Source organism: Elgaria multicarinata, chromosome 12 (genome assembly GCF_023053635.1).
Source record: "Elgaria multicarinata webbii isolate HBS135686 ecotype San Diego chromosome 12, rElgMul1.1.pri, whole genome shotgun sequence".
Classification (NCBI taxonomy): domain Eukaryota; kingdom Metazoa; phylum Chordata; class Lepidosauria; order Squamata; family Anguidae; genus Elgaria; species Elgaria multicarinata.
Window position 1 is genome coordinate 6,274,029 of NC_086182.1, and position 14,354 is coordinate 6,288,382.

General features: G+C 45.0%; 1 protein-coding gene across 1 annotated transcript in view; it reads left to right on the forward strand.

Annotated features, from left to right (window-relative positions):
* Positions 1 to 14,354, forward strand: part of FER1L5 (fer-1 like family member 5) — a 114,032-nt gene that overhangs the window by 93,350 nt on the left and 6,328 nt on the right. Inside the window, exons 41-43 of the mRNA XM_063139466.1 lie at positions 3,221 to 3,309; positions 5,520 to 5,615; positions 9,437 to 9,578. Of these exons, the coding sequence (XP_062995536.1) occupies positions 3,221 to 3,309; positions 5,520 to 5,615; positions 9,437 to 9,578 (327 nt within the window). The remainder of the gene's footprint in view (positions 1 to 3,220; positions 3,310 to 5,519; positions 5,616 to 9,436; positions 9,579 to 14,354) is intronic.

The window sequence follows — 14,354 nt, forward strand, 5'->3', positions numbered from 1 at the left end:
ATTTAAAAGAGGGCAGGGCTCCTGCAGCTTTCACTGTGGTGATGAAGAGGGAATTTCTCCAGATTCCCCATATATACAAATGACACCTGCTGAAATTTCCTTTTCAGTACAATTGTTAAAGATCCAGGAGCCCTGTCCTCCTTTTCATATGGTCACCCTACACTATGGGGTTTCCACTTCTTGAACAGAGAGGCCTCCCAACCTTGCCTGGCAAGTTGGTAGCCAATCCTTCACCCCTATGACCCATCCGGTCCATCTGCTTTATATTTGCTTTATCTACAAATATCCAAGCAGAGCTGAAGTGGAAGATTCCTCAGACTCTCTTTCTGCTCCCTCCTCTCAGTTGGAACAATATTAGGGTGACCATATGAAAAGGAGGACAGGGCTCCTGTATCTTTAACAATTGCATAGAAAGGGGAATTTCAGCAGGTGACTGAACCTAGTGAAATTCCCTCTTCATCACAACAGTTAAAGTGCAGGAGCTATACTAGAGTGACCAGATTTAAAAGAGGGCAGGGCACCTGCAGCTTTAACTGTGATGATAAAGAGGGAATTTCACCAGCTTCTCAATATGACACCTGCTGAACTTCCCTTTTCAATAAACTGTTAAAGATACAGGAGCCCTGTCCTCCTTTTCATATGGTCACCCTAGTGTAGCTGGGCCACCCACCGAAGCCGGTAGAAGGCATTATGTGCATTGAGGCCCCCGTGGGGCTGCACTTGAAGACAGTTTGGAAGCTTGCACAAAATGAAGCAACCAGATTGATAGCAGGGACCTGATGGGTCTAATGCCAATTCTGTGTCATGTCTAACCCTACTGCCCCTGTTTTGGGAGAAAGTGTTTCAGGTAATCAATCAGAATCAGATTCGGACTTAGAGGAGGAGGCGCCAGACACCAGCCAGCCTGTACCAGAAGCTCTCATGGGCGATTCAGTAGCTGGGAGTCAGCCCTCTCCAGAGCTTATCTCCTCAAGGCCAAATCCTACATGCTCAGTGGGAAGTGAGCTTTCTCACAGAGGAGAGAGCCCTAAAAAGCTAGCTGATGCTAGGATCCGCCAGAAGCTAAAATGCACAGAGCAGAAGGAAGGTGTGAGAAAGTCGGTCCGACTAAGATTGCGTCAGAACCTGCCTCTGCATCAGGCTCTCTGAAGTTACTGGCGTTTGGGAAGGGGCTTCCTGTTCTCCTTGGTCGGACAATTGTCTCGCTTAGTTTGCATAGTTTTGCTTAGGGGAAAGTTTCCAAGAGATTAGATTCTCTTCAGGTAGAAGAGATGTTTGCTGCTTTATAAAAGCTTTGTGGATTACCTAGCAGGCCTCGTCATTTGTCTCCCATCGAAAGCAGAGCTTTCTGAGAAACACGACATTCTGGCCAGTTTATTTATTTATTTACAATATTTCTATACTGCTCCATATGTAAAATAGATTCTGGAGCCATGCACATTGGTATAAACAGAAAGACGATTTAAAAAGTAAATTAAAATTGTTCAAAGGACCAGTAAAAACAGTGGCTAGTCACTGTTAAGGAAGGCTTCTCCAAGCAGAGTTGTTTTCAGGAGGCGCCGGAAGCAACTTGTGCCTTTGGGTGCCTGTACATTTCTGAGCCTAATTCAGCATGCTGGTTTTGACCTCTAAAGCCTTACACAGCTTGGGTCCACAACCCCTTGCAAAGTGTCTCTCCCATAATGAACCTACCCATCCGCTACAATCCAAACTGAGGGCCCCTCCCAGGTGGCCCCTCATTTGTAGAATGCTCGCCTCACGGAGGTCTGCCTCACACCAACGTTGTCATCTTTTCAGTAAAACTGAATTCAGCCTTCAGGCTAAAAGAGTTTCAACAACCCTGATCTATAAGGGTTTTGTCTCCCTTCTCATCAGGTGATCAGTTTGGTTGAGGGCTGGGTTCGATTTTTTCTCCCTAAGTTGTGCCAGACAAGCTAGGCTGCATGGGGAGAGAAACAGAATGCGCATCGTCCCTTGTGGCCCTCAGCCTGAAGTCCCTTCCCAAACTCCAAAATAAAGAACAGAGCTTAATCGGGACCTCTGTCTGTGCCAAGGACTATTAAAACTGTCATTTGAGATTTTAAATGTTTTAATATTGGAATATATTTAATATATTTTTAACTTTGTATATTTCGATTCATAGGTTTTAAATGTATATGTTTTAAATTTTGTAATGCCGCCTTCAGGCCCATCATTGGACAAAAGGTGGGATATTATTATTAATAATAATAATAATAATAATGCTTATTACAAATAAGACGAGATGAGAAGGGAAACTAAGTAGGCCCAGAAACAAAAGACTAAAGCTTACTGGGCTAAGCAGCACTGTAGTTGCTTTGGAGAGCAAGAAGGCTGCCCAATTTTAGGTGACCATATGAAAAGGAGGACCGGGCTCCTGTGTCTTTAACAGTTGAATAGGAAAGGTCTCGTTTATATGTATGCAGCACCTGGTGAAATTCCCTCTTCACCACAGTTAAAGCTGCAGGAGCCCTGCCCTCTAGACCAGATACAGAAGAGGGCAGGGCTCCTGCAGCTTTAACTGTAGTGATTAAGAGGGAATTTCACCAGGAGCTCCATGAATACAAATGAAACCTGCTGAAATTCCCTTTTCTATGCAACTGTTAAAGATACAGGAGCCTGGTCCTCCTTCCCATAGGGTCACCCTAAACTGGGTCATCTCCTTGCTCCTCCTTTGTACAGGAGAAATAAATGGAGAAGTGCAGCTTTTGTAAAGGGGAAGTTGGGAACCCATATGGTCACCCTAACCCAGTTAGCCCTTCCAACAAGTGCAAAGCACAAGGGACACCAATTAGCCCTGCCGGATAAGTCTGGAAGGAGGCTGCTTAGAAGAGGATGATCTTGACTGGCTCAGCCAGACGAAACACCGCTAAGAGCCTGTACATCCTTCCAGACCCTGATCGGAAGCCATTGCCCCCACTAAAGAATGCTTCCAATTAAGGGGCAATAGAGGCTGAGAGGCAGCTCAGCGGGCACAATGGTTGCCCATTCTGCGATATCAGGACAGTCCTTGTAGTCAGTTGTTGAAGTGCTGCCAAGTCCTTAGTGTAGGCTGGTGGGCAAGCTGCAAAATGGGGGCCACCTGAAATTGGAAGCTGAGCGGAGCCCCAGAGCAAGAGAGTGAAGGCCAACCCAATGCCTGGGCTGCAGGTCTCCAGGGGCATAAGTGGCTTGATAAATCCTGTGCCTCTTTCCTATTCAGGGTAAAGTGCAGATGTGGATCGACATCTTCCCAGAAAGCTTAGGTGAGCCGGGACCCCCTTTTGACATCACTCCAAGGAATCCCAAGAGGTGGGTGCTTTGATTCAGGACAAATTGCAAAGTGGTCCAACAAATGTTCATTAAGGTTGAGGGTAAGAGTAAGCGATGCTGCATCCGCTGCCCCACCAAAAGAGAGGCGGAGTGTGGCCAGTGGCTGTGTACCAGGTCAGATCATTTGTCCACCTTATCCCAGGACTCTCCTCTGACTGGTAGCAGTTCTCTGGGGTCTTAGGCAGGGAAGGGTCTTTCCCACCCAGAGAAGGAGGAGTGGTTCTTTTAACTCAGCGGTTCTCAACCTGTGGGTCGCGACCCCTTTGGGGGTCGAACGACCCTTTCACAGGGGTCGCCTAAGACCATCGGAAAACACATATTTCACTTTGTAACAATGAAAATACATCCTGCATATCAGATATTTACATTACGATTCATAACAGTAGCAAAATTACAGTTATGAAGTAGCAACGAAAATAATTTTATGGTTGGGGTCACCACAACATGAGGAATTGTATTAAAGGGTCGCGGCATTAGGAAGGTTGAGAACCACTGTTTTAACTGGACATACCAGGGACTTTCTGGATCCAATGGTGTTTTTATTTATTTATTTTCATTTATTACATTTATATCCTGCCTTATTTATTCCAAGGAACTCAAGGCAGCGTACATAATCCTCCCCTCCATTTTATCCCCACAACAACAACCCTGTGATGTAGATTGGTCTGAGAGTCTGTGACTGGCCCAAAGTCACTCATTAGGCTGACCAAACGTCTGGTTTTCCCCGGAGAAGTCCGGAAGTCTTGGTTGTTTTGCAACAGACCGACACAGCTACCCCGCTGGAACCGGTGTTATCAACCCATCTTTCCCAGGAGCCTTCTCCTTTCACCACACAATCAAGGGGTATTTGTGGTTTCGCCCAAGTACCTGGCATGGACGCTTGGCTGCACCCTCTGAGATATTGGAACCCGCTTCCTCTGCCCCACATCCCTGCATAGAATGTCATGTGTAAGCTGGGGTGTTCATGCATAAGTGCTTCACACCTTGGATAGCTTCTTTAAACCACCCCACTGACATCAGAGCCACCAGCCTCCGCTGACCAAGCACTTATAGAGGTTTGATGTACTGTATGGCAGTGTCATCATATCCCAGGTGGAGCCTGAGGACTTATGGCTCCACCCGCATTTCCCACCAGGGATCTTTTGTGAATTGCTCCCTCCTGCTCATGGGAGAAGCATGGAACGTTTCAATGTGCTAGGAAATGCCTCCTAGTCCAGCTCTATGCTTAGATACAGCAGGGGAGGTATCTCTTCAAACAGGGGGGCAGAAGGTAGGTTTCAAGTCTCATAAGGCCCTGCCAGCATGGCTGGAGATCAGATTTCGAGTTGAGTTCCAAAACATCTGGAGACCTACCTCTTCTTCTTTGTGGTCTCTGTGCATCACACATCTGGGTTCTGTGCCTGCTTGGAGCCTTGTTCCAGGGGGAAACTTCTACAGGTGAGGCATTTGGGGCAGGAACCCCTCCACCATAGCGAGCTGCGCATGTCTTGAGGGGTTCCCGCCCTATTCCATCTGGGAAGCATTCTCCAGTTCTTGTTCAAATTGAGGTTTTTCTACAGTTATAAGAATATAGTATAACTACTACAGTATTCCAACTGCCCTGCTGGATCAGACCGAGGGTCCATCTAAATCCAGCACTCTGTTCACACAGTGGCCAACCAGCCATAGACCAGGGACCAACAAAGCAGGACATGGTGCAACAGCACCCTCCCACCCATGTTCCCCGGCAAGTGGTGCACAGGCTTATTGTCTCAAATACTGGAAATAGCACACAACCATCAGGGCTAGTAGCCATTGATAGCCTTCTCCAGGAATTTATCCAGCCCCCTTTTAAAGCCATCCAAATTGGTGGCCATCATTACATCTTGTGGTCGTGAGTTCCATAATTTAACTATGCGCTGTGTGAAGAAGTCCTTCCTTTTATTTGTCCTGAATCTCCCACCAATCAGCTCCATGGGATGACCCCACTGGATTCTAGTATTTTGAGAGAAAAATGTCTCCACACCATGCATAATTTTGTCCACCTCTATCATGTCTCCAATTAGCCACCTTTGTTCCAGGCTAAACAATCCCAGCTGTTGTAACCTTCCCTCAGAGGCAAGATGCTTGCCCTTTTCTGCACTTTTTCCAGCTTTCTTTATTTTATTTCGTTACAAGTTTTATTTTTATTTTCTTCACCTTTTCCCTAGGTACGAACTTCGCTGCATCATCTGGAACACCAAAGATGTGGATCTGGAGGACACCAACATTTTTGGAGACAGGATGAGTGACATTTATGTGAAAGGGTAAGTGGCAGATGAGGTAGAGGGTGAATCACAGCTCTCTGCTAAGAGGGCAGGGGCAAGTTACTGTTGACAGGTATATATGCACCTGGGTGTAGAGCAAAAATTCCTAAAGCAGTGGGGTACATTGAAATGCAAAAAATACAGTGCATGACAGTTCAGTTTATTAAATTTATACATCACAGTCTCTGCATACGACGCACCTGGGACAATGTACAATAACAGTATCATAAAAACACAACATTGTAAAAGCAAGAAACACAGGAGCAAAAGCCATTCCGTACAACAAAATTGAAGAGTGCATTAAAATCAAAACTGAAGAGCAACATTAAACATTACACTGCATTACAACTAGGGTGACCATATTTTGGAAACCAAAAAGGAGGACAATATGGCCGCCCCCAAGGGACGTGCCCACCAACATGTCCAGCCCCCAAAGGGGCGTGCCCACCAACATGGCCAGCCACCAAAGGGGTGTGTCCGCCCAAACATGGCCTTGGTTACAGGTCTGATTTCACAGCACACAATTAAGACAAATCTGTTCTACATAACATCTTAAAGTTAAAATCACTGGAATAAAGAACAAGTGAGATATGTCAAGAAATATTTTTGTAAGCCACCTTTTTTGGCTGAATGGCAGGATAAAAATGCTTAAATAAATAAATATTCAACGTATCTGAAAGAAACTTCACTCATTCTTACTTTTGTAGCTTTTGCTGTACTTTGAAGCTTTTGCTATACTCTTGTGTGATAGTCTCACCTTCCCTCAAATATCTTTTCTGATTGCAAATCCTTCACTGGATGACCATAGTCTCACCTTTCCTAACATATCCATACTAACACAGTCAGCATACTGCTACCACTGAACAAATGAAGCAGTTGACAAGTACAGAAAAATCTAGTACAACAAACAAGCAAACAAGCATTCAGAAAGAGTATAAACTACTGTTACCCTGCAAACATTAGCCATGGAACAAAATGGACTAAAGGCTAGCACCTCTTAGCTTTTTTTTATTTTAATAAGACATAACAGTCAAAGACAACAAAGAAAAACACATCTACCCCATAGACATAGCAATACCTAATGACAAAAATGTTGCAGAAAAGGAAGAGGACAAGAGAGAAAAATATACACCACTGGCTATGGAAGATAAAGAACTATGGCAGCAGGAAAAAGTTACAATTATTCCATTAGTCATATCAGTCACCAGCATCACATCATTATTATTTTTTACAGAAAAACTTCAGAAATTAGGCCTACCAAAATACATGCATGCCAACATCCAGAAAGCAGTCATACTGAAAACATGTTCAATAGTCAGGAATTTTCTGAATCGGTAAAAGACAGCATGACTTGGCAAAGCCCATCATGTTCATCTAGAAAACAACCACGAGCAAGAAAAGAGAGATAGATGATGATGATGATGATGATGATGATGATGATGATGATGATAATGGCAACCCTGTTAATTTTTTAAAAATATTTTTAAGAAGGATGAACAATTATCAGCAATTTTTACAAAATATACGTCATGCCAATTATATCAAATAAATTGGAGAAGAAGGTCTATGGGTCAAAATGCATTATTTAATAGGAATATCACCTCCAAATCATCCCCACAATTCACACACAGAAAACTACAGCCCTAACCACACACACACACACACCCTACAAACATGCACATGCATCCATTCACTCAAAGCAAGGCGTCCCATTCAGACATCATCACATCAATACACTCACACACTGCCAGCACACAAACACACACTCAGGATCACACACTCCAACACACACACACACACACACACACACATCCATTCACTCAAACAACCAGGCACCCTATTCACCCATACACTCTCATACACACACACCTCAGTCTTACCTGCTACTTGCTGCTGCTGCTGCTGCTGCTGCTGCTGCCACCCCCAGCAGATTGGCCCTGGGAGTCTGGGAATGCATCCTCCAGCACCCCCAGGCCCGATCTAAGCCTTGACCTTGGTCTTCTCCTGGGCTGGTGTGATCGCGCCAGCCAAGGGGAAGGCCAGATCGGCGCTGGGAGTCTGAGAACGCATCCTCCAGCCCTTTTCCCCAGTAAATTGGGGCCTAGTCCCAGTTGCCCCAGAGGTTTCCATTTTTCTGGAGGTCTCCAGGGTTTTCCGGGTCATCTGGTCACAAAACAGGTCTTTACAGCCTTTCTAAAGCAAACACGCCAGTCTCATCTATCTTGAGAGAGAGTTCCACAATCAAGGTGCTGCTACCAAAAAGGCCCTGTCTTGTGCAGCCTCAACTTAGCCTCTGTATGTGGTGACAAATTATGGGTAGGTCCATATAGAAAGAGGCAGTCCTTCAAATATCCTGACCACAAACCTTTAGATGTAGGGACTTGTAGGTTCTCTAGATGTTTTGGCCTACAATTCCCATGATCACTCACCATTGGCTAGGGATGGCTAGGGCTGATGAGAGTTTTCGGCCAAAATATCTGGAGGCCACAAGTCCCACCCCCACCCCGATCTGGAAGTTTAGCTCAATTCCAGCACCTTGAATTGTGCCCAGAAACAAACTGGAAGCCAATGAACTTGATCCAAGACTAATGTGATGTGGTCAACAAAAGTCCAGCTGCTTCTTTTGTACTAGTTGTAGTTTCCAAACACTTTTCAATGGCTGCCCCGTCTAGAGGACGTTGCAGTGAGACATGCTTCGGGTATGAGTTACGGCGGCCCAATCTTCCTTCCCGGCAAATCAAATGAGAATTAAGGGACTGTTGTTCACTTAACGGTCGCTGTAATTGATGATAAAACTATCATCCGAGTGTTGTTTATATTACATTAAGTTATTTTATGTTACATTATAGTTAATTTCTACACCATATTTGGGCTAAAAGAGCCCACAAGAGGATAAAGAGAAATATCCATTAAGGTGCCTTCCCGAAGGAAATTTTATTGGGGTATATTTTTTAGTTTGACACTGTTTTTGCTTTCTGCAACTTCTGTTTTTATGCTGCATTGTATTTTTACTGATTTTATTGTTACTGAATTTTAATTTGCTTCTTGTTCTGTGCAGCACTGATGGGGCCGCCATTAAATGCTGTTGCTGCATAATAAATAAATAGGTCTGGACATCATCCAGCATTCAGACGGCAGTTACCAAGGTCCCAGAGGGACATAGAGGGACCTAGCCTGGACCTAAATGATAGACCACAGCACTGAGGGCAGAGGGTGGTGATGGCTTCATTCCCTCTTGCATGAGACGAGTGGAGGAACTTGGACATCTATCTCAAATCCCCCAGAAGAGCTGCATAATGTGTTCTTCCCCAATCTAGTGCCCTAAAGATGTGTTGAACTACAGCTCCCAGCATCCCCCAGCTGAGGAATGCTGGGAGCTGTAATTCAACACACCTGGAGACCAGCAAGCTGGGGAAGGCTGGCATAATGCAACATTCACAGGTGATGTATCCAAGAGCATCCCAGAATCTGGATTGGGGTGAAAAAGTTTACATGGGCAACTCTACGGTGGCCCTATGGAAAGGAGGACTGGGCTCCTGTATCTTTAATAGTGGTGTAGAAAAGGGTATTTCAGCAGGTGTCATTTGTATGCAGGCAGCACCGGGTGAAACTCCCTCTTCAGCACAACAGTTAAAGCTGCAGGGCACCTGCAGCTTCAACTGTTGTGATGAAAAGGGTGTTTCGCCAGGTGCTGCACGCATACAAATGCCACCTGCTGAAATACCCTTTTCGATGCCGCTGTTAAAGATACAGGAGCCCTTATCCTCCTTCCCGTACGGCCACCATAGGCAACTTGAGCATCTCCTTTGCCCTGGTCCCAGGTGGCTGGACGGCCTGGAAGAGGACAAGCAGAAGACAGACATCCATTACAGGTCCCTGGCAGGGGAAGGCAACTTCAACTGGCGCTTTGTGTTCCCCATGGAGTATCTGCCCATGGAGCAGATCTGCGTCCTCACCAAGAAGGTGGGTGGAATCGACCCTGCTAACACTGATGGCCAGTTCCTTTTAAAAGCTTTTTATTGTACATTTATTTTATTTGATGCAAGGAGCGAAACATAGAGAACTTAAACACTGCATATGAGAAATACATTTCTGTAAAGAACAATGCATTTATACACCAGGCAAAATATTAACCCTCATTCAGCGTTGATGACAAAAAGTAGACTCCATATTTCTTTCATTAAAATGGCCAGATGCATTTGGAGGCTTTCGGCATACAGTCAATTTTATATCCCACAATTTTTCCAGCTGTTTTCATTTCAAAGGTGAACATATACCATTGAATTCTGTCTCGTGTTTCTTTTCAGGAACGAAATCTGGTATAGAGGATCCATAGATACATTCATGTCGGTAAAGGTGAATGTTGTTTGTGTGATCACTTCCCAAAATACTTCACCTGTGTAACATGCCCACTATAAGTGGAAGAAATCAGCCTCCATTTTTGTCACAGTACTAGCACTTAAAATTCCTCATTTCATAGACCTGGCCTATTTTATGAGATTTGAAATGCCGCTGTATTGCCATTTTTATTGTACAATTCTCTCTTAACATTGAACTTACAGTAAAATGTGTTCCACATCCAAAAACGAAAGGCCAAATTTCTGGAAAAAATCCCTTTGGTAAATCATTTCCCCCTTTCTCTTGATAATATTTTACACTTGCAGTATTAATGTGTTTTAATATATTTTAAAGAAAACCTTTGTGGCTGGATACAGAGTCCATTTTTCATAATCATAGAATCAAAGAATAGTAGAGTTGGAAGAGGCCTAAAAGGCCATCAAGTCCAACCCCCTGCTCAATGCAGGAATCCACCCTAAAGCATCCCTGACAGATGGTTGTCCAGCTGCCTCATGAAGGCCTCTAGTGTGGGAGAGCCCACAACCTCACTAGGTCATTGGTTCCATTGTCGTACTGCTCTAACAGTCAGGAAGTTTTTCTTCCAGATGTCCAGCTGGAATCTGGCTTCCTGTAACTTGAGCCCATTATTCTGTGTCCTGCACTCTGGGAGGATTGAGAAGAGATCCTGGCTCTCCTCTGTGTGACAACCTTTCAAGTATTTGAGGAGTTCTATCATGTCTCCCCTCAATCTTCTCTTCTCCAGGCTAAACATGCCCAGTTCTTTCAGTCTCTCCTCATAGGGCTTTGTTTCCAGACCCCTGATCATCCTGGTTGCCCTCCTCTGAACACGCTCCAGCTTGTCTGCGTCCTTCTTGAATTGTGGAGCCCAGAAATCATGTGATTTCATGTGATTTCTTTATCAATTGCCCAGAGAGCTTTGACTATTAGGCGGTCTAGAAATGTAATAAATGAAATGAAATTAAGGATGAACGATGCCTGAGAAGCGAATGTTCTCTAACTTGTGTAGACATTCAATTTCCTGTCAGGAGAAATTTAAACAAGGACAACTGGAAGAGTTGATGGCGTCGTTCTTTTCAGAGATGTCTAGATATCAGTACAGTTAATGCTTTTCTGGTAAAATCAAATTTTCCAGCTTGTCTGTCATGAAGATGTCAGAGAAACCCACAATGGATTTGAATTCTATAGTGGAGCGACTTTTCCCATGCATGTTCACTTTCAGTGCTAATCCCATGGCGGCAGCGTCGTCCTTAGTTAATTTTGCACAATGCAAAGACGTTACTTCCTTCGCTTCGTCCTGGAATTGCTCCCTCTCCGTTTCAGCAGCTGGCTTTTCTTCTTCTTTTTTAAAGTACATTTCATAGTGCATTTCAAAAAAGCGCAGATGGTGTTTTCATTTCCTTTTTCCATGCCAGCCATCAATTTATAAATCTGTCGTGCCTTTCCAATACAGCATACGCTTCCCCTGCCGTTGCTTTTGTTACAAACTAAATAAAATTTGTATTGAGCCATCTTTCACAAGGGATACAATTGCTGCGCCTGAGCGCTGTAATTGCATTTTATCTGTTCGCCCTCCAGATGTGTTGGACTACAACTCCCATCATTCCCAGCCAGGGTAATGTGGATTGTAGTCCAACACATCTGGAGTACCCCTGGTTGCAGAAGGCTTCCATGGAAAATTTGCCCAACTTCTCTCGCCAGCAGCCTGGAAAAAGGCGTTGTTTGGGCTGGTGCTGCCACCTAGTGTCCATCGAGGACCTTACAGCAGGCTCTCCTCTGAAAACAACACAGCTGCTATTATTATATGCTGCACTCCCGTCTGAGGACCCCTAAGGACCTTGGTCAGCAGCTAATCCTGCGCAGCTGCATAGTTCCAAGAGAGTATAGAATCATAGAATAGCAGAGTTGGAAGGGGCCTACAAGGCCATCGAGTCCAACCCCCTGATCAATGCAGGAATCCACCCTAAAGCATCCCTGACAGATGGTTGTCCAGCTGCCTCTTGAAGGCCTCTAGTGTGGGAGAGCCCACAACCTCCCTAGGCAACTGGTTCCATTGTCGTAGTGCTCTAACAGTCAGGAAGTTTTTCCTGCTGTCCAGCCGGAATCTGGCTTCCTTTAACTTGAGCCCGTTATTCCGTGTCCTGCACTCTGGGAGGGTCGAGAAGAGATCCTGGCCCTCCTCTGTGTGACCACCTTTTAAGTATTTGAAGAGTGCTATCATGTCTCCCCTCAATCTTCTCTTCTCCAGGCTAAACATGCCCAGTTCTTTCAGTCCCTCCTCATAGGGCTTTGTTTCCAGACCCCTGGTCGCCCAGTAAGGGCTGAAGGACTGACCACATTGCTCTTCACAGATCAAGAGTTGTCACCAGTGGTAAATCCACACCAAGTTTCAGTCAGAACCAACTTCACATCTTGGCTAGCTCCCTTAGAGTTCTGATTGAAACCCAGACCGAATTCACCTTCCACTGGGAAGGAGGACAGGGCTCCTGTATCTCTAACAGTTGCATAGAAAAGGGTATTTCAGACAAGTGTCATTTGTACAGTGGTGGCCAAAATTGTGGACACTTTTTGAAATTTTCATGTGTTGCAACTTTGCAACTTTGCATGCTTATAGAAAATGTTCTGTTTCACAAAATTCAAATGTTTGTATATCAATTGGAAGAGGATTCAATGCTGAATTCAATACAAAAAAACAATGCAAATATCTGCAGTACAAAAAAACGCTATGCTTACTTTAGTCTAAAAACAAACAGGTGTGATTGAGCGAAGAAGCGGATAGGAATTGCAAACCCTACTGGCCAATCACAGTCCTTGTTCTGGGGACCAACCACATGGCCGTAGTTGCGATACATCATGTTTCAAGTTGGGGAAAGTCAGTTCTGCTGTTTGTTCTGTAACTGAAGCACAATTGGAGATGGTGTGAATATTTGAAGTATTTCTCAAAAGTTTGTGTACGTACATCATGGCACCAAAGAAAAGAATTGATTGGACACCCAGGAAAAGAAGCAGGATTGTTGCATTATGTGAAATCAGGTCTTTCAATTAATATATAAAAGTTTGAATTTCGTGAAACAGAACATTTTCTATAAGTATGCAAAGTTGCAAAACATGAAAATTTCAAGAAGTGTCCACAATTTTGGCTGCCACTGTATGCATGCAGCACCTGGTGAAATCCCCTCTTCCTCGCAACAGTTAAAGCTGCAGGAGCCCTGCCCTCTTGACCAGATACAAAAGAGGGCAGGGCTCCTGCAGCTTTAACTGTTGCGAGGAAGAGGGGATTTCTCCAGGTCCTGCAGGCATACAAATGAGACTTGTCTGAAATTCCCTTTTCTATGCAGCTGCTAAAGGTGCAGGAGCCCTGTCCTCCTTTCCATATGGTCACCCTGCACTGGTTGTCACCTAGGCCCCAATGTGAATATCAACTCAGGCACAGGTAGGACCCTTCCTTTATGATGGGCAAAGAGCTCTTGGAAAGCAGTGGAGCCGCATCTTAAGAAGAGATGGCTTGAGGTTGGGGATTATGCTGAAGGCCAGATTTAAGCGCCCTGTCCTGGGTCTCTGCTGCCTCTCCGTACGCTTGAGAGCATCTCGCTCTCACTCTCATACACACACACACCACCCAGTGTTAGATTAGTGCTTGGTGCAACCCTAACACACACACTTGTAAAGCCTTTGAGGCACACACGCCCTCGCCCTATACTTTCACACAGAGAGGGGGTGTGTATTTATTTATTTATTGCATTTCTATACCGCCCAATAGCCAAAGCTCTCTGGGCGGTTTACAACATTAAGACAATTCAAAGTATAAAACAACAGTATAAAACCATAATATAAAATACAGTATAAAAGCACAACCAAGATAAAAACAGCAGCAATGCAAAAATACAAATTTAAAACAGCAAAGTTAAAATACTCGGAGAATAAAAGGGTCTACGCATTCTCTGCTTCCGAGCAAGAAGACTGGCTTTAGATCAAGCAGTAGGTGAGGAGGCGGGGGGGGCAAGGCCAGTTCTCTCCCTGCCCCACCCACCACCCCGCAGCTCCACTCACTGTTTGGAGCTGGCAGCCCCCTATTCTACACAGCCAGCAGGCACGCCCTCTTTAGCACTGGTGCTGCCTGCTGCAGGTCTGGAGCGCTGCAGCTTAGGACGGCCCCCAAATGCAACGCTCCAGCTCCTCCTCCTAGCCCAAGGTCAGCCAAAGGAAGCGCAGCAGCAGCTGGCCGGGTGAAGCCGCAGCGCCGTGGCGCGCCGTGATCTGAACCACTTAGATGTTGCTTAGGTGGGCTAATATACATATTTTTTTACGGGCTAGCATATTTTGTGGGCTTCTTTGCAAGGTTGGTCTGGCCAAAATTTCTGCAGTGATAGAATGTGGATCGGA